The 18,890-nt window shown below is 40.8% G+C and overlaps 1 protein-coding gene and 1 non-coding gene across 5 annotated transcripts in view; one reads left to right on the top strand and one right to left on the bottom strand.

Annotated features, from left to right (window-relative positions):
* The window catches only part of SYNE2 (spectrin repeat containing nuclear envelope protein 2), a 350,331-nt gene that overhangs the window by 49,898 nt on the left and 281,543 nt on the right, over nucleotides 1-18,890 (top strand). For all 4 annotated transcript variants that reach the window (XM_066342067.1, XM_066342066.1, XM_066342065.1 and 1 more), the window contains exon 2: nucleotides 8,396-8,525. In XM_066342067.1, coding sequence (XP_066198164.1) covers nucleotides 8,447-8,525 — 79 coding nt within the window. In that variant the 5' untranslated portion in view covers nucleotides 8,396-8,446. The remainder of the gene's footprint in view (nucleotides 1-8,395; nucleotides 8,526-18,890) is intronic.
* On the bottom strand, nucleotides 16,995-17,101 carry LOC136377774 (U6 spliceosomal RNA). Its single transcript, XR_010746405.1, has one exon. It is a non-coding gene; the product is annotated as a U6 spliceosomal RNA (small nuclear RNA).

Below are 18,890 nucleotides of genomic sequence, written 5' to 3'. Positions count from 1 at the left end.
GTTCCATTCGTTTTCAGACCTGTGTCTCACTCTCAGCTTCTGTGACATCTCTTGCTTGCATGTCCCAAACCTCTTAGGGTTCTTCAAAGCTAGGGATGGGGAAGCTGGAGTTAGGAGGACACAGTGGGATCTTTGGTAGCAGTTTATGAACCAAGGAATGGACTCACAGGGACAGGTGGTAACTAAACGAATGAAGAAATATATATGAGGGAAAATACCCCTAACCATTGTCAGTACTTCTGTCTTAAAGATGTCTGTAGGCTTTTTGGGAGACTGGTGACATGGTGATAACAAAGGCAGGGGACTTCTGCTGGGGGAATTACGAACTGTAGAAAATTTGGGAAGTACAGAGCAGAATTTCTATGTTAAAATGTGCTGATGGAAATTAAAAATAATTTCTTCCCGGGGACATGCTTTCTAGATCTGTGCTGATTTAACACATTAGATTTTGTAGCATTGGAAGTTTTTATTCGCAGGTTTTTTCACTCTTCATTTTAGAATTGTGGCTAGCTTTTCATTTTTACTGCTGATTAGGAAATAGGATAACCCTGATAAATTATTTCATAGATTATAATAAATGCTGTTTATATACTGTAATAATCCTCCCATAGTAAGTACTCAAAAAACGTTAGTTGTTACTGCAGTGTTTTTAGTTTCTTGTGCTTTTTGTTGAATTCCAACTACCACCCTGTAAATATGTTATTCCTGTTCTATAGCAGTGGACACTGCAGTTCAGAGCATTTGGGACTCCGTCAAGGCCAACAGAAGGCTCTTTTAGAGAAGTGGCTACATTCACTCAATGCTCTTATCATGGGTGAAATGGGTGGTTTAGCAGCACTGTTGGTATTGGCTGGTGAGTGATAACTGCTTCATTGTGAAGTAGCAAGCACAGTGTTATTATATCCAGAGACTTGCTACATGTTTTCCAAAAGTGCAGTGATTAGATAGGATTGATTGTTCTGCCATTTTGTGGTGGTCATTAGAAAAATAAAGTGTCTGAAAGGAGACACTTTAAAAATCATCTGGTCTGGGTTTGTACCAACTGCTTCTGGTTAAGTGGTGATGAAAAAATAATTAATAACAGAGTTAGGGAAAGTTAATGGGAAAAGATGAAGGAACTTATTGTAAATGTGGCATCGACTTTCTCCTGTGCACTTGTAAGCAGATCAGTGTTGATAACTGTCGGTTGCTAGGAATAGCTCTATAACTCAACTGACAGAAGGGAGATCGTTCAGATTTCCTAGGTGGACCTTGAATAACATGGTGCAGGCAAACAATAGGGAAAAACAAAGAGGGCACCCCAGGGAAAAAGCTACCATTTAAATCACTCTGTTAAAGAATAACTTGAATGTCCTTATGCATCCCACTGTGGTGCACCTTCTGATCAGCCTTCGAAGATAAAACAGATGTCCCTTTCTCCCTATTGCCATGGTGATTTTTCCAATGCTAGTAGACTGGTAGGACTTGTTAGCAAACTGTGTAATAATGAGAAAATAAGAGACTTGATGAGATACCAAAAGACTTTGAGGAGCCAACCAGAAATTTCTGACAAACTCAGAAATTTTCTAATATTTTATTTGTGCCAAGAGAGTATTTTTCTACTTTCAAAGATAGAGATATACAGGTTCTATAGCATGTGGATTGGAGAACTGACCCTGAACCAAAGAATACCTTAGTCCCCATTTTGTCATCATTTTATTAGATAAAAGCAAAAACATTTTTCTTATTGAAGCAGAAATATGTGTTTATCTGAAATTTTTAAAATGCAGATAAGCAAAATGGAGAAAATAAAAAGTACCCATAATTCCATTCATTAGAAATAATCTCTATTCCAATTTTGAGTTGAAAAAATTCTAATTATAATACTCCAAAGTAAATGCCAAAGTCTCTTATAATTTTTTTATTTATTGACTAGAGAGAGGAATTTTACTTAACTTATCCATTAATTGGTTGATTCTTTTATGTACCCTGACGGGATTGAACTCTCAACCTTGGTGTGTGGGGATGATGCTCTAACCAACTAAGCTATCTGGCTGGGGCTTCCAATATTTTTTTATCTTTTTTATTTTACTTTATTTTATTTTATTTATTTATTGGACAGAGACAGAGAGAGGGACAGAAATGGACAGACAGACAGGAAGGGAGATGAGAAGCATCATTTTTTTTTTTGTTGAGGGACTTTAGTTCACTGATTGCTTTCTCATGTGTGTCTTGACCTTGGGGCTACAGCAGATGGAGTAACCCCTTGCTCAAGCCAGCGACCTTGGGCCCAAACCCGATGACCCCGTGCTCAAGCTAGTGATCTTGGGGTCTCGAACCTGGATCCTCCACGTCTCAGTCCAATGCTCTATCCACTGCGCCACCACCTGGTCAGGCATCTTTTTATTTTTTAAAACAGATTTTTAGAGCAAGAGAAAGAGAAAGAGAAAGAGAGAAAGAGAAAGAGTATGGGGGAAGAAGTGGGAAGTATCAATTCATAGTAGTTGCTTCCCGTATGTGCCCTGACAGGGGATTGAACTCAAAACCTTGATGTGGGGAAATGCTCTACAAATTGAGCTACCCATCTGGGAATGCCAGGATTTGTTTTTTTAAACTTTCAGTTTTTATTTTGAGAGAGAGAGGGAGAAAGAGAGAGAGAGAGAGAGAGAGAGAGTGAGGGAGAAAGAGGGGGGAGAAGTGGGAAGCATCAACTCATAGTAGTTGCTTCCCATATGTGCCTTGACCAGGCAAACCCCGGTTTTCAAACTGGCGGCCTCAGCATTCCAGGTTGATGCCTTATCCACTGTGCCACCACAGGTCAGGCTGAAGATGCTTTTTTTTGTGTGTGTGACAGAGACAGAGAGAGGGACAGACCGACAGGAAGGGAGAGAGATGAGAAGCATCAATTCTTCGTTGTGGCACCTTAGTTCATTGATTGCTTTCTCATATGTGCCTTGACTGGGGGCTACAGCAGACCGAGTGACCCCTTGCTCAAGCCAGCGACTTTGGGCTCAAGCTGGTGAGCCTCGCTCAAACCAGATGAGAGCCCAAGCTCAAGCTGGCGACCTCAGGGTTTTGAACCTGTGTCCTCCACATCCCATTTCGATGCTCGATCCACTGCGCCACCGCCTGGTCAGGCCCAAGATTTCTTTAAAAAGGGGAAATTCTTTAGTGTTTTGAGGTTTTAGAGATACCAGAGGCCTATTAGGATGTGTTTCATAAGCAAACCACAGTCATTTCAAAATAGCTTAGGCCACGTGGAGATGTGTGGATTTAAAAATCATTAATTCCACATGATTCCACTTGCTCTTAGAATCTTGAATACCACTACATTAACTCTTTACCCAGTGTTTGGCTATGTGCCAGAAGATGGTCCATTGTTCACTTTTAAGAAAAGTCTCATTTATTTTCTTTCTAAAATAAATGATATTTGTTGCATAATTGTGTGCAACTGTTATTTGAAAAGGAACGGTAAAGCTGTGAGGAAGGGCCCACCTGTGCTGTGGTACTAGCTGAGAAAATAGCTCCGTCCTCGGGATGTGCACGAGTCTGGCCGCTGAGACTGGGGCGACGACCTTGGTGTTGGCCAAGCCCTCCTTCCTCCTGCTGCCTTCCGTTTTCCTTCTCTTTCCAGCTTCTCAATGCAGATCCTGAGAACCCGCTCAAAGCTTTTCTTCTCTGCTCTGTTTCAGGTTTTCCTGGGTCCTATTTTGCAAATAAATCCCTCTCTAGAGATTACTTATCAAAAGCAATTGTGTTGGAAACGTCATCAATTGTCTTCTGTAGGGTATTTTGATAGATTATTGTACTAAGACAGTATTTGGGTCAACAATCTAACACTTCCGATTGTTGATTCAGTCTTCAAAGTTTGCTTTTATGTTGATGGATGTTTTTTGAAAGGTCTAGGATATTCTTTTTATTTTCTTTCTGTTTTTAAATTTTTTATTATTAAGTGAGTGGCAGGAAGGCCGGGAGGCAGAGAGACAGACTCCCACATGCGCCCCAATCGGGATCCACCCGGCAAGCCCACTAGGGGATGACGCTCTGCCCATCTGGGGCTGTTGCTCTGTTACTCTGAATTCAGCACCTGAGGGGAAGCCATGGAGCCATCCTCAGTGCTGGGGGCCCAAATTGCTTGAACCATTGGAGCCATGGGTGCAGGAAGGGAAGAGAGAGAGAGAGAGAAGGGGGAGGGGTGGAGAAGCAGATGGCCACTTCTCCTGTGTGCCCTGGCCGGGAATCGAACCTGGGATTTCCACATGCCAGGCCAATGCTCTACCACTGAGCCACTGGCCAGGGTGGGATGTTTTTTAGTAAATAAGAAATTATTATATTTGTTGATTTGTTTGCTAATAAATTTTTATTGTTAAAAACTTCTCAAATAGTTATTTTAAATTCTATACTTTTTTGAAGCTAATATAATTTTTTCAACACTTTCCTACCCAATATAGTAAACCCCACATTCCAGTCTTGCACAGGAACATTTCTTGATTCTCTGGTTATCAATCTTTTGTCTATTCTTCTGTTTTCATTAAAATAAAAAAAAACACTATTGATTGATTTTAGAGACAGACAAAGGAAGGGGGAGAGAGAGAGAGAGAGAGAGAGAGAGAGAGAGAGAGAGAGAGGGAGAGGAACATAGATTTGTTGTTCCACTTGTTCATGCATTCATTGGTTGATTCTTCTATGTGCCCTGACCGGGGATCAAGCCTGCAACCTTGGTGCGTGTTCTGAGCTACTTAGCCAGGGCTGTTTTTATTTTTCACATAAATACATTTGATACCTTGTATTTAATGAATACCGAATGGCAGTGAGTGACTTTTAGAGATTTTTTTTGTATATTCAAATTTTTCTATTGATTGATTTTAGAGAGAAAGGAAGGGAATGAGAGAGAGAGAAAAAAGAACGTTGATCTGTTCCCGTATGTGCCCCGACCAGGGGTGGAGCCAGCAATCTCTGTGCTTCTGGATGATGCTCTAAACCACCAAGCTACCCAGATGGGGATTTTAGAGATACTGTTAAATTCAAGGTATTATCTGAGTAACACTAATGGGACTATTTGGGGTGAAATGCTGATTTATAATAAGTACACTGTGATAATGACAGCTCTTTCCAGCTTCAAGTGGTGAACACCCCCCCTTTCTTTCTGCAGTACCTTCTATGTACATTTCTGAGAGGATTTAGCTCAATACTCGGTTCATTTGTCGCTCCCAGATCACTGAATTCCTTGAAAGCAGGATGTAGCACATCTAAATGCTTGTTGAGTAAATAAAGGAGAAAAGAATAATTGGAATCTGGCAGTGTTGCAGCTAGCTTTTTTCTATATTGGTTAAGAGCATGAGGTCTGAAACCAGCACCACCTGGGTGCAAATATTAGCTCCATCACTTATTAGCTATGTGCCCTGAGAAAACTGTTTGGTGTCTCAGTTTTATGTTTTCAATATGGGGATAATTACAGTACATAACTCTATTGTAAAGATTAAATGAGGTTATATATGCAAAGTACTTAGAACAATGCTTGTACAGCAACTGCTCAGACTTACGACCACGATTGGTTCGGACAGACCGGTCGTAACATGATTTGGTTGTAAGTTGAGTAGGCTATATGTATAATACTGTGAAATTATGTTATAAAAATCTTTAATCTTTAAGTCAGGCCCTGGCCGGTTGGCTCAGTGGTAGAGGGTCGGCCTCGCGTGCGGGAGTCCCGGGTTTGATTCCCGGCCAGAGCACACAGGAGAAGCGCCCATCTGCTTCTCCACCCCTCCCCCTCTCCTTCCTCTCTGTCTCTCTCTTCCCCTCCCGCAGCCAAGGCTCCATTGGAGCAAAGATGGCCCAGGCACTAGGGATGGCTCTGTGGCCTCTGCCTCAGGCACTAGAATGGCTCTGGTTGTGGCAGAGCCATGCCCCAAGATGGGCAGAGCATCGTCCCCTGGTGGGCATGCCGGGTGAATCCCGGTCGGGCACATGCGGGAGTCTGTCTGACTGCCTCCCCGTTTCCAACTTCAGAAAAGGAGAAAAAAAAAATCTTTAAGTCATATTTTATCATAATTTTCTTTGTTCATTTTATGCCATTTGTATCATCTCTACACCATTTTGTTTCTTATTTTACATTTGTCAGGTTTAAGTAAAACACTGCATTACCAGTACAACTGGTTTAATATTTGCAAAGACAATTTCCTCTTGGTAGACATCTTGGGAAGAGTTTGATGAAAAATATCCAAGACACAAAACACAAATTGCTGTACTGAGTCTGGGATAACAGTTGAAATGGTGCACGTGGATATGGTAGTGCTGCTGGAAGCTGGTACGCCCAGCTGGGCAACAACGCTTGTACTGCCAGACGCGGAGCAGTCGTGGCTAGCAATTGAGGTCATAAAGTCGAATGGTCATAAGTTACATAGGTCATAAGTTGATCAATATTTGTATATAGTAAGTGCTATAAAAGTGTTTGCTACTATTAATTATTTGGCATGGAGTAGTGGGTGCCCATTGGAAATCCACTCTGGGATTCAGTTTTTCTCCCAGCATGATGATGAAGTGCTTTGCCTTTGCTTTGCGTTCAGGAGCCCTCTGGTAGAGGAAGGGGGGTTGGAGGTCCTACGTCCATCTAAAGCGGAGGACATCTGTACCTTTATCAGTCTTCAGCCTGCATAGTCTCACTTGAACTAACAAATAGCTTTTTATTTTGGATAGAATCCTATCAACTCAGATTAGTAACACTCTTACCTCAGGCGGGCTCTGATTCATTTTAATTCAGAGGATAACACAATTTATAATTAATAAACAGTTTATCCGGTACACAAAATCTTTAACCACATTGATCTGTGAGAGATAATAAAAGGGTTTTGGATGTTAAACAGTGGGGAAGGTTTTTCAGTGGACTGAAAGGTTTTTGAAGTCTAGCTGTAGCGTCACCTTTAATGAGTTTTATTTTTTGCATTTTTTAAAGCAGTCTGTTTGGATATTTAATACAATTGTATCTAGCTGTTGGCCTCAGGTTTATTTATATTTTAGTTCTCTCCCTAACATTTTATTATGATGAATTTCTAACATATAAGAAACTAAAAACAGTGACAGTGAACACTCATATACTCAACATGTGGATTCTCCCATCCCAGTACTAATCAGGCCCGACCCTGCTTAACTTCCAAGATCAGAGGAGATGGGGTGCGTTCAGGGTGGGACGGCCAGAGACGCATGGATTCTACTAGTAATGTTTAGCTGTACTTGCTTGACCACGTATCTGTACATTTATCCACCCCTCTATAATTTTTTTTTTTTGTATTTTTCTGAAGTTGGAAACGGGGAGGCAGTCAGACAGACTCCCGCATGCGCCCAACCGGCATGCCCACCAGGGGGTGATGCTCTGCCCCTCTGGGGTGTCGCTCTGCCACAATCAGAGCCATTCCAGCACCCGAGGCAGAGGCCACAGAGCCATCCTCAGCGCCCTGGCAAACTTGTGCTCCAATGGAGCCTCGGCTGCGGGAGGGGAAGAGAGAGACAGAGAGGAAGGAGAGGGGGAGGGGTGGAGAAGCAGATGGGCGCTTCTCCTGTGTGCCCTGGCCGGGAATCGAACCCGGGACTCCTGCACGCCAGGCCAACGCTCTACCACTGAGCCAACTGGCCAGGGCCTCCACCCCCTATACTTTAATATATTTTATATTTTTATATTTGGTTAACTTTATTCTGATAGGAAAGCTATCATCTGTATGGGAAAAGTCAGTGTTTTATTCTTAGCCCCCATTTACATACAGGAAGCAATACTTTTTAAAGAGTTGCAGAGCAATAATTACTTTTACTGGAAGGCTTCTTTAAGAGTCAAAGAGGGGATAAAGAAAGAAATCTGTAGTTGGAAAGATAAGTTCTTGGGAAAAGAACTCAGTGTAAAAGATAACTCGTCCAAATGTTGTTTTTGATACATTGTTTTAGTTTCACTTTGTAAGCTATGCAGGGTCAGCTTTTACTGTTTGCAGAGAATGGCAACATTTATGGAGGAGAAAAGAAACTAAGTTAAAGAGTTGTAAAGAAAATCCTTGCAGGGTGAAGGCTGACAATAAAATACACAAAGAGGCCTAAGATACCCGTTTTGAGTCCACTTGACTTCCTCTTGACCAGATATGGAATCTAACTGCGTAACTTTCCTCTCACCACGGGTTTAGAATCCACAATGCTGGCTCTTCTGGAGTTCTGCCAGCAGCTCCAATCATGAATAGGTCACAGGGCAAAATCTTGATTATGATTCAAGCAAGAAGGCATAGTCACTCACTTGGTTCCTGGTGAACTGAGGAAACTCTCACTAGAGGACTCTGCTTCTTTTGGAGATTGGTTTTGGTTTCTGTTGTTGTCTGGATGCATGTTTACTGGAAATCCAGAACTGCAGTTATTAATGCTCACTTATCCCTTTTACATTTAGTTCACTTCTTTCACTGAGATGGACATGATATAGTCTCCACTGAGTCGAAGGATGGCATCCGGTCCTGTGCCTCCCACTGAAGATGAACAGGTTTCCTCGGGCATCGATGATCTCCACATTTCACTGCAAGGTAATTAAGATTGGGTACCCACCCGTGTCAGCTGTGGAAACCTTACCCTCATCTAGTCACAAATCGTATTGCTTTCTGTCTCTCTTACATATTCTTCCAGTTGTAGAACCTTTCAGTATACTACCTAAATGTTTGATTGCTACCTCAGCTCTCTAGAAAGTAAGAAGTACCTGAAAGGAATCTGGTGTCTCAGTTTCTCACTCTGAGTATATGTATTTTCTTTTTTCTGTATTTCTTTGCAGTAAAAATTAAATAGTTAGCATAGCTTGCTTCGCATTGTATACTCTTGTTTTGCATTTTTGTGCATAGCCTCTTTAATTTATTCATTCATTCATTCACTCATTAAATTTTTTTAAAAGTTGCAGTTTATATTTAATATTATTGTATTAGTTTTAGGTGTACAGCAGAGTGGTTAGACAATCTCATGCTTTACAAAGTGTTCCCCCTGGTATTTCTTTCCAGTACCCACTTGGCACCGTATATAGTTACCACAATATTATTGACTGCGTGTCCTATGCTGTACTTCACAGCCCCATGACTGTTCTGTAACTACCAGCCTGTACTTCTCTATCCCTTCATCTTTTTCACCTGATGCCCCAACCCGCCTCCCTTCTGCACATAGCCTCTTGTAAGTGTGCATCCTATTTTACACTAATAGAAAAGAGCAGTAGCAATATAAATAAGTGCTGATGTTCCAATTATGTGGATTGTAATTGCTTCTTGCGGAGTTTGGCGGTATTTGTTTTGTGTGTACTTTGAAAATTTGTTAGCCACTAGACTTTCCACCTTTGTTGATAAAGGAAATCTTGGAGCTGAGTAGTTAGCTAGTGTAGAAGAAATAAGGCTATGGTAATTGTTTTAAAGTAATTTTAAGACTATGAACAGTATTATGCAACATTCTTGGAATGTTACTTAGAAGCCATAGATTTTGAGTCATTTATTATTTTTATTTTAAATTTTATTTATTAATTTTTAATTAAGGTATAATTGCCGTACAACATTGTATTAGTTTCAGGTGTACAACATAATGATTTGATATTTGTATATATTGTGAAACGATCACTACTATAAGTTTAGTTAATACATGTCACGAAACATTTATAGAATTTGATTTTCTTGTGATGAGAATGTTTGACATTTACTCTCTTAGCAACTTTCAAATATGCAATACAATATTATTAACTATAGTTGCCATTCTATACATCACATTTATTTGAGACATTTATGATAAGATCCCAAAATGACTTTCTGACATTTTCTTTTTAATTAAACATGTGTTTTGAATGATTAGATTCTTGCCTTTGGGGTCAATAGCTGTTGCAATAGACTACTATACCTGTAAGTATCAGACTTTAAAAAATAATTATCTTGTAATTTGTATGGACTGAGAAACATATAACATGCTGAGAAGTAGTACGTAAGGTAAGAATTTAAATAATTTGCTTGACCTGTGGTGCAAAGTGGATAAAATGTTCACCTGGAATGCTGAGGTCACTGGTTTGAAACCCCTGGGCTTGCTCAGTGAGAAGTCACTGTGAGTTGATGCTTCTCACTCCTCCCCCCTTTATCTCTCTCTTTCCTCTCTCTAAATCAATAAATAAAATCTTTGAAAAAGAACTTTTAAAATTCTCAGTAAGTGCATTTTTTATAGTGTCATAATATTTGTAAGTAGTTGGGATCAAATTTTCATTCAATTGAAAAAGAAAACCAATGTTCTCATTTTTCTCTGAAGTTTTAGTGGTATGAGTAGTAACTCATGAACCTAAAACGTATCAGGAAGATAATGCACCAGTAAATAGTCAGATAAGTCCAATTTCTAATGCTGGCTCTGCCAGTTGCTAGTTCTTTGAACCTGGGCAAGAGATTTTATCTTTTTTTTTCTTTTTTATTGAGAGAGACAGACAGGAAGGGAGAGAGATGAGATGCATCAGCTCATAGTTGTGACACCTTAGTTGTTCATTGATTACTTTCTCATATGTGCCATGTTCGGGGGGGCTCTAGCAGAGCCAGTGACCCCTTGCTCAAGCCAGCAACCTTGGCCTCAAGCCAGCAACCATGGGGTCATGTCTGTTGTCCCACACTCATGCTGGCAACCCCGTGCTCAAGCCGGCAACCTCAGGGATTCCAACCTGGGTCCTCAGCATCCCAGGCTGATGCTCTATTCAGTGTACCACTGGCTAGTTGGGTGAGATTTTATCTCTTTTTAGTGTCAGTTTCCTTATACTTAAAATAGGATGATTATGGCTGCGTGGCTGCTGTGTGTATTGAAGATGAGCAATAAAGCTTGTGTGGGGCTTAGGACAGTGCCTGACACAGAGTAGGTGCTCAGTGAATGCATTGTAACTTCTCTTTATGTATTTACAGTTGAGATCTTTGTCTCTAAGGATTTCTTGTCCAGGAGCACACACATAGAAGAGAAGCTGTGTGTTGAAAAGGATAAACTATAATCTAGAAGTCCGATTTTTACCGGTTTTTTTGACATCTCTATTCAATGGCTGCCCATCATCTGTGGGGTAAAGTCTAGACTTCATGGTGTGGCTCACAGGCTCTTTCTTCTGGTGCTTCCCTTTCTCTCTGCCCTCATCTCCTACCTCACCCAGAACCAGTGTCCAGCCCCACAGCTCTCTCAGGGGCAGTGCTCCCCCTGCCTGTGGACTTTTGGTCAGGCTCCCCCACCCCCCACAGCTCCCCTGCCTCCTCTTCCCACTGGGAGAAGTCAGCTCCTCTCTCTCTCCTCTACCCCTCCCTGTCCCAGAGCCAGCCAGACTCAGCCTCCTCCTGAGCCTCACTCTTCCTCTGGCTGAGACTTGCGCTGCCCTCTCTGTCGTACCTATTTTAGCAGTGTCGTAGTCACTGTGTTTAACGTTTCCTTCCCCGCTGCAGATGCTCCCAGACTTTTATGTAGATGTTCTAGCATTCCTTCATACGCTGTCCCCTTTAATCCACACAGAACTTTGTGAGGTAGGAATTTTTGCCTTCGGGGCACCGAGAAGGAAGGCCTCACTCAGGAAGGTGGAATCACTTTCCCAGAGTCGCACAGCTGGTGCGCAGCAGAGCTGGGCTTTGACCTGCAGGATAGTTTTCTTTCCTCTGTAATACCCCCTCTGACGCATGTCAAAGAGCAGACTGAAGGAGGGAATTTCCCTACCACTTTCTCCCCCAAATCCACTTAAATCTTAGCCTTATCCCAGTTAATCCATAGCAAACTTTTACAGTCAAGCATATGGATTGGGCATCTTCAGGTAACATTAATGATGTCAGATTCATAAGTAGCTCAGAATAATTAGCAGATTACTGAGAAATGAGTGGTTTCTTATACTGCGTTTTGAATTATACAAAGTTAAACAATTTGCTTAACAACAGGAGATGAGTGTGGGAAGTTTGCAATGGAAATGTCACATACATTCCCTACTGGTGTGAAGGATTTTGCTTCCTGCTGTACTGTTTTCAGGATCAGGGTGCTGTCTGCATTGTCCTGTGAGGGGAGGTGGAGAGCAGATACTATGACCTGGGAAGGTTGAAACTGGGCAAGGGCTGCTCACGTTAGCCAGGCATCCTCTGGGATGCCCACCAAGATGTTCTCATGACTATAGAATGAAGGCCTACCAGTGAAGTGAATAGATTTCCTGAAGTTAAGTTCTATATTGTTATCAGCAGATTTACAATGATTCATTCAGCCTAGTTGTTGATGAAAGCAAGAAAGAGAAAAAGAAAGAATGGAGGGGAGAAGGGAAGGAAGAAAGGAAGGAAGAAAAGAAGGAAGAAAGGAAGGAAGAAAGGAAGAAAGGAAGGAAGGGAGGGAGGGAGGGAGGGGGGAAGGGAGGAAGGGAGGAAGGAAGGAAGGAAGGAAGGAAGGAAGGAAGGAAGGAAGGAAGGAAGGAAGGAAGGAAGGAACTTGTATATATTTTTGAAGGTAACTTGGTTTCATGTCAGGATTATTAACTATTTGGACAAAAACTGACATAATATTATGTATATTAGCTACTACTGAAGAGCAGACTGTTGGCAAAAGTCATAATGGAATACTACTCAGTCATGAAAAAGAAGGGAATCTTACCCTTTGCGACAGCATGGATGGGCCTGGGGATTATTATGCTTAGTGAAATAAGCCAGTCAGAGAAAAACAAGTGAAATAAGCCAGTCAGAGAAAGACAAGTATGATTTTACTTATATATGGAATCTAATGAACAAAATAACAAAATAGAAACAGACTCGTAGATACAGAGAACAGCTGACTGCTGTTGGGGGTAGGGGGGGAACTAGGTAAAAAAGGTGAACAGAGTAAGCAAAAAAAAATTATAGACACACAACAGTATGGTGATTACCAGAAAGAAAGGGGGGTAGGGAGAGGTAGAAGAGGGTAAAGGGGGATAAATGGTGAGGGAAGGAGACTTGACTTGGGGTGGTGAACACGCAATACAATATACAGGTGATGTATTATAGAATTGTACACCTAAAACCTGCATAATTTTGTTAAGCAATGTCACCCCAATAAATTCAGTTTAAAGAAGGAGGGGAGAAAGCATTTGGCTTTGTACACCATGTAAGCAGACTGGTATTTCACAAAATTCACATGTGCTTAATGATCCTTGGAATAACATGAGAGAAGAGATTTTAGGTAACATAAGGGGTTTGGGATCACTGCTCATAAGAAAGCTTTTTCTCATTTTAGAGGGAGATAGAGGACTATTTAATTTATAAGGCCTACTTTATGTTAGCCATAACTTACCTAAGGTGAGGTAATTATGGCTATAGCCTGACTCTGAATAACATGCTCAAGAGAAGACGAGGATGTCTGCATTGAAATGTGGTGATGCGTTGTTGCTATGCCGTGAAAACAGATGTCCTGTGTGTGCAGGACCTACATGGGATCTGGCCGAAGGAATCAGGAAGTGCTTTGCTGGAATTCATAGAGCGGGACGATAAACAAGTGACTTCATCTTCTTGCTCCTCTTTTGTGTGATCTTGAGAGAATGTCTTTATGAAGGGATTTTTGAGGGTCCTTTTTATAAGAAGATATTTGTGTTCTCTTACTTGTGAGAATAGCCTGGAAACGGTTGGATCGTTGGGAAAAGAAAGAAATGACATTTGTGGATTTGAGCAGATTGATGTAAAAATAAAAGTGCATTTTGTCCTACTATGGATGATCCATATTTTAAATAAATTTGATATATGAAAGTCTAGGCTATTAAAATGATAAACAAATAGCTGTCTTTAAAAGTTATTTGCTGCCTGGCTTGTGGTGGCGCAGTGGATATAGCCTCAACCTGGAATGCTGAGGTTGCCAGTTCAAAACCCTGGCTTGCCCGGTCAAGGCACAAAAGACAAGCAAGCAATGAACAGCTAAAGTGAAGCAGCTAGGAGTTGATACTTCTTGCTTCCCCCACTCTCCCTCCCTCTGTCAAATCATTTTAACAAAATCTTAAAAAAAACCCCACAACTATTTGCTTTACCAACGTGTGTAATATAGAATTTCTTTATATCTTTCTATAGGCTTTCTTTTTTTTATTAATTAGTTTTAATGGGGTGACATTGATAAATCAGGGTACATATGTTCAGAGAAAACATCTCTAGGTTATTTTGACATTTGATTATGCTGCATTCCCATCACCCAAAGTCCAATTGTCTTCCGTCACCTTCTAACTGGTTTTCTTTGTGCCCCTCCCCTCCCCCAACCCCTCTCTCTCCTCCCCCCCTCCCCATAACCCCAACACTCTTGTCCATGTCTCTGAGTCTCATTTTTTAGTCCCACCTATGTATGGAATCATATAGTTCTTAGCTTTTTCTGATTTACTTATTTCGCTCAGTATAATGTTATCAAGGTCCATCCATGTTGTTGTAAATGATCCAATGTCATCATTTCTTATGGCTGAGTAGTTATTCCATAGTATATATGTACCAAAGCTTTTTTTTTTTTTTTTTTTTTTTTTTTTTTTTTTAATTTTTTTTAATTTATTCATTTTAGAGAGGAGAGAGAGAAAGAGAGAGAGAAAGGGGGAGGAGCTGGAAGCATCAACTCCCATATGTGCCTTGACCAGGCAAGCCCAGGGTTTCGAACTGGCAACCTCAGCATTTCCAGGTCGACGCTTTATCCACTGTGCCACCACAGGTCAGGCCATGTACCAAAGCTTTTTAATCCACTTGTCCACTGACGGACACTTGGGCTGTTTCCAGATCTTCGCTATTGTGAACAATGCTGCCATAAACATGGGGGTGCATTTCTTTTCAAACAGTGCTATGGTGTTCTTGGGGTACATTCCTAAAAGTGGTATAGCTGGGTCAAAAGGCAGTTCGATTTTTAATTTCTTGAGGAATCTCCATACTGTTTTCCACAGTGGCTGCACCAGTCTGCATTCCCACCAGCAGTGCAGGAGGGTTCCCTTTTCTCCACATCCTCGCCAGCACTTATTCTGTGTTGTTTTGTTGATGAGCACCATTCTGACTGGTGTGAGGTGATAATCTCATTGTGGTTTTAACTTGCATTTCTCTAATGATTAGTGATGTTGAGCATTTTTTCATCTGCCTATTGGCCATCTGTATGTCCTCTTTGGAGAATTGTCTATTCATTTCTTTCGCCCATTTTTTGATTGGATTGTTTGTCTTCCTGGTATTGAGTTTTACAAGTTCTTTATAAATTTTGGTTATTAACCCCTTATCAGACGTATTGTCAAATATATTCTCCCATTGTGTAGTTTGTCTTTTTATTCTGTTCTTATTGTTTTTAGCTGTGCAGAAGCTTTTTAGTTTGATATAGTCCCATTTGTTTATCCTGTCTTTTATTTCACTTGCCCGTGGAGATAAATCGGCAAATATATTGCTGCGAGAGATGTCAGAGAGCTTACTGCCTATGTTTTCTTCTAAGATGCTTATGGTTTTATGGCTTATATTTTGAGTTTATTTTTGTGAATGGTGTAAGTTGGTGGTCTAGTTTCATTTTTTTGCAGGTAGCTGTCTAATTTTCCCAATACTATTTGTTGAAGAGGCTGTCTTTACTCCAATGTATGCTCTTACCTCCTTTTGTCAAATATCAGTTGTCCATAAAAGTGTGGGTTTATTTCTGGGTTTTCAGTTCTGTTCCATTGATCTATATGCCTGTTCTTACACCAGTACCAGGCTGTTTTGAGTACAATGGCCTTGTAGGATAACTTGATATCAGAAAATGTGATACCTCCCACTTTATTCTTCCTTTTCAAGATTTCTGAGGCTATTTGTGTTCTCTTTTGGTTCCATATAAATTTTTGGAATATGTGTTCTATATCTTTGAAGCAAGTCATTGGTATTTTAATCGGTATTGTATTGAATTTATAAATTGCTTTGGGTAATATAGAAATTTTTTTTTTTGTATTTTTCTGAAGCTGGAAACGGGGAGAGACAGTCAGACAGACTCCCACATGCGCCCGACCGGGATCCACCCGGCATGCCCACCAGGGGCGAGGCTCTGCCCACCAGGGGGCGATGCTCTGTTGCGACCAGAGCCACTCTAATGCCTGGGGCAGAGGCCAAGGAGCCATCCCCAGCGCCCGGGCCATCTTTGCTCCAATGGAGCCTGGGCTGCAGGAGGGGAAGAGAGAGACAGAGAGGAAGGAGAGGGGGAGGGCTGGAGAAGCAAATGGGCGCTTCTCCTGTGTGCCCTGGCCGGGAATCGAACCCGGGACTTCTGCACGCCAGGCCGACGCTCTACCACTGAGTCAACTGGCCAGGGCAATATAGACATTTTAATGATGTTTATTCTTCCTAACCATGAGCACAGTATATGCTTCCACTTGTTTGTATCTTCCCTGATTTCTTTTATTGATGTTTTATAATTTTTCAAGTACAAGTCTTTAATATCCCTGGTTAAATTTATTCCTAGGTACTTATTTTTTGGTTGCAATGGTAAAGGGGATTGCTTCCTTAATTTCTCTTTCTGACAGTTCATTGTTAGTATATAAAAATGTCTCTGATTTCTGAGTATTAATTTTATATCCTGCCACCTTGCTGAATTCATTTATCAGGTCTAGTAATTTTTTGACTGAGACTTTAGTGTTTTCTATATACAATATCATATCATCTGCAAATAATGATAGTTTTACTTCTTCTTTTCCAATTTGGATCCCTTTTATTTCTTCTTCTTGTCTGATTACTGTGGCTAGGACTTCCAGAACTATGTTGAATAAGAGTTGTGAAAGGGAGCACCCCTGCCTTGTCCCTGATCTTAAGGGGATTGCTTTTAATTTTTGCCCATTGAGTATGATGTTGGCTGTGGGTTTGTCATAGATGGCCTTTATCATGTTGAGGTATGTTCCCTGTATTCCCACTTTGCTGAGAATTTTGATCATGAATGGGTGCTGGATTTTATCAAATGCTTTTTCTGCATCTATTGAAATTATCATGTGGTTTTTCTCCTTCCTTTTGTTTATGTGATGAATCACATTGATTGATTTGTGAATATTGTACCAGCCTTGCCTCTCAAGAATAAATCCCACTTGAAAAACTATGGAACGCTTCACGAATTTGCGTGTCATTCTTGTGCAGGAGCCATGCTAATCTTCTCTGTATCTTTCCAATTTTAGTATATGTGCTGCCGAAGCAAGCACTCTATAGGATTTCTTAACTGGAAAAATAATAGTGCTTCCTTCTGTTTTATCCTAAGAAAAATAGTAGCCTGACCAGGTGGTGGCACAGTGCATAGAGTGCGGACTGGGACACGGAGGACTGAGGTTCAAGACCCTGAGGTCGTGGGCTCATCTGGTTTGAGCAAAGCTCACCAGCTTGAGCCCAAGGTCGCTGGCTCGAGCAAGGGGTTACTTGGTCTGCTGTGCCCCCCTCCCGTCAAGGCACATATGAGAAAGCAATCAAAGAACAACTAAGGTGCTACAATGAAGAGTTGATGCTTCTCATCTCTCTCCCTTCCTGCCTGTCTGTCCCTATCTGTCCCTCTCTCTGTCTCTGTCACACACACACACACACACACACACACACACACACAAAGTAAATATTTTGTCTGAAATAACATGTCTCCTAAGCTCTTCAGTTGGGAAAGGTATGTTCAGGGAACAATTCTTTGAGGCATTGGATTGATATGAATATGAAAATAGTAAGGAAACAAGACGGATATAAGTATTACAGAATTTTCAAGTTGGAAAGGACTTTCTTAGACATTTGATTTCATGCGAGACCAAAGCAGAAATCCCTTCTGAAGTAGTTCTCAGATTAAGGTCCTTAAGGGAATTGAATTCAAACCCATGAAGTTTGCGGATTTTGCTTTTAGGCAGTAGGTAGGTAGCTGTTGGTTCTTGAGAATGGGAGTATTGTACACAGTCAGAGGTCAGAGTTGTGCGTTGAGGAGATTAATCTGTTTCTGAGGTAAAGGAAGACTTGAAAAGGGTGAGAAGCTGGGTTGGAGAAACCAGTATGAAAGCTTTGCAGATATCTGGGTGTTGGGCAATATTTTCCTGGATTTGAGTTACAGCAGTGAGTTTGAAAGTACGGACAGATACGAAAACAAGGTGGAAGACTCAGTAGAACATTGCGACTATTGAATATGGTAGTAAGCTAGAGCAGCTCCAAGATTTAGAAGTTGAGTTGCTTAGGATGATAGTGGTAGACACATAATGTCCAAATTATTAGCTGTCTTTTTTAGTGTGTTTTCACTTATTATTTTAATAGCATTAAGTACTCTTTTATATCAGTGTGCTTAAAATAAATTGTTGTAGGTAAAAGATACTATTTACAAAGAAACTTGTGAGGCTCTTCTGTGTCATGGAAAGAGTAAAGACATGGTGCAGGTGCAGAGCTCATTTGAAAGTCAAACGAACAATAAGTGATATTCATTGATTGGTTGACTCATCTTTTGATATTTTAAATGGCAGCTATGGCAGTTTTAAACTGTTTTGGACACTTTATGTTTCAGATTTCAGTTACTTCTTTTGAACAGGTAAATATAATTATTTGTTGGCCATAAAAAGACACAATAAATTTATGTATCAGAAGCAAGTTACTTTGTTTAAAAAAAATGAGGTAGGCCAGTGCTTTAGAAAAACAGAGTCTGAGGCCTGAATGTTATCATTAATTAGACACAGAGTAGGAAGGAGCGTGTATTCTGTTACCTTTGCCACCGCAGGAGGAGTTAACTTTCATGCAGTCCTGCCAAAATGCTGGTGAATGGTTAACTGTCTGCATAAACCTGTATAAAAGCTATGTTCAGCCCAGTCACTGTGTCATTTCAAACAATGCTCATATGTTTTATTTAGTGCTGTTATCGTCTAGATGACATATTTTGAAAGATTTAAAAACCCTTCTCTGCCTTCCCGGTGGATATCATTACTCGGTAGGGCTCGGTAGTGAAATGTGACTCTCTGTGGTTAGGTTATTACTCTATTTAAA

Source organism: Saccopteryx leptura, chromosome 6 (assembly GCF_036850995.1).
Source record: "Saccopteryx leptura isolate mSacLep1 chromosome 6, mSacLep1_pri_phased_curated, whole genome shotgun sequence".
NCBI lineage: Eukaryota > Metazoa > Chordata > Mammalia > Chiroptera > Emballonuridae > Saccopteryx > Saccopteryx leptura.
Note: the sequence above shows the minus strand (reverse complement) of the source record. Positions and strands in the feature narration are given on the sequence as shown.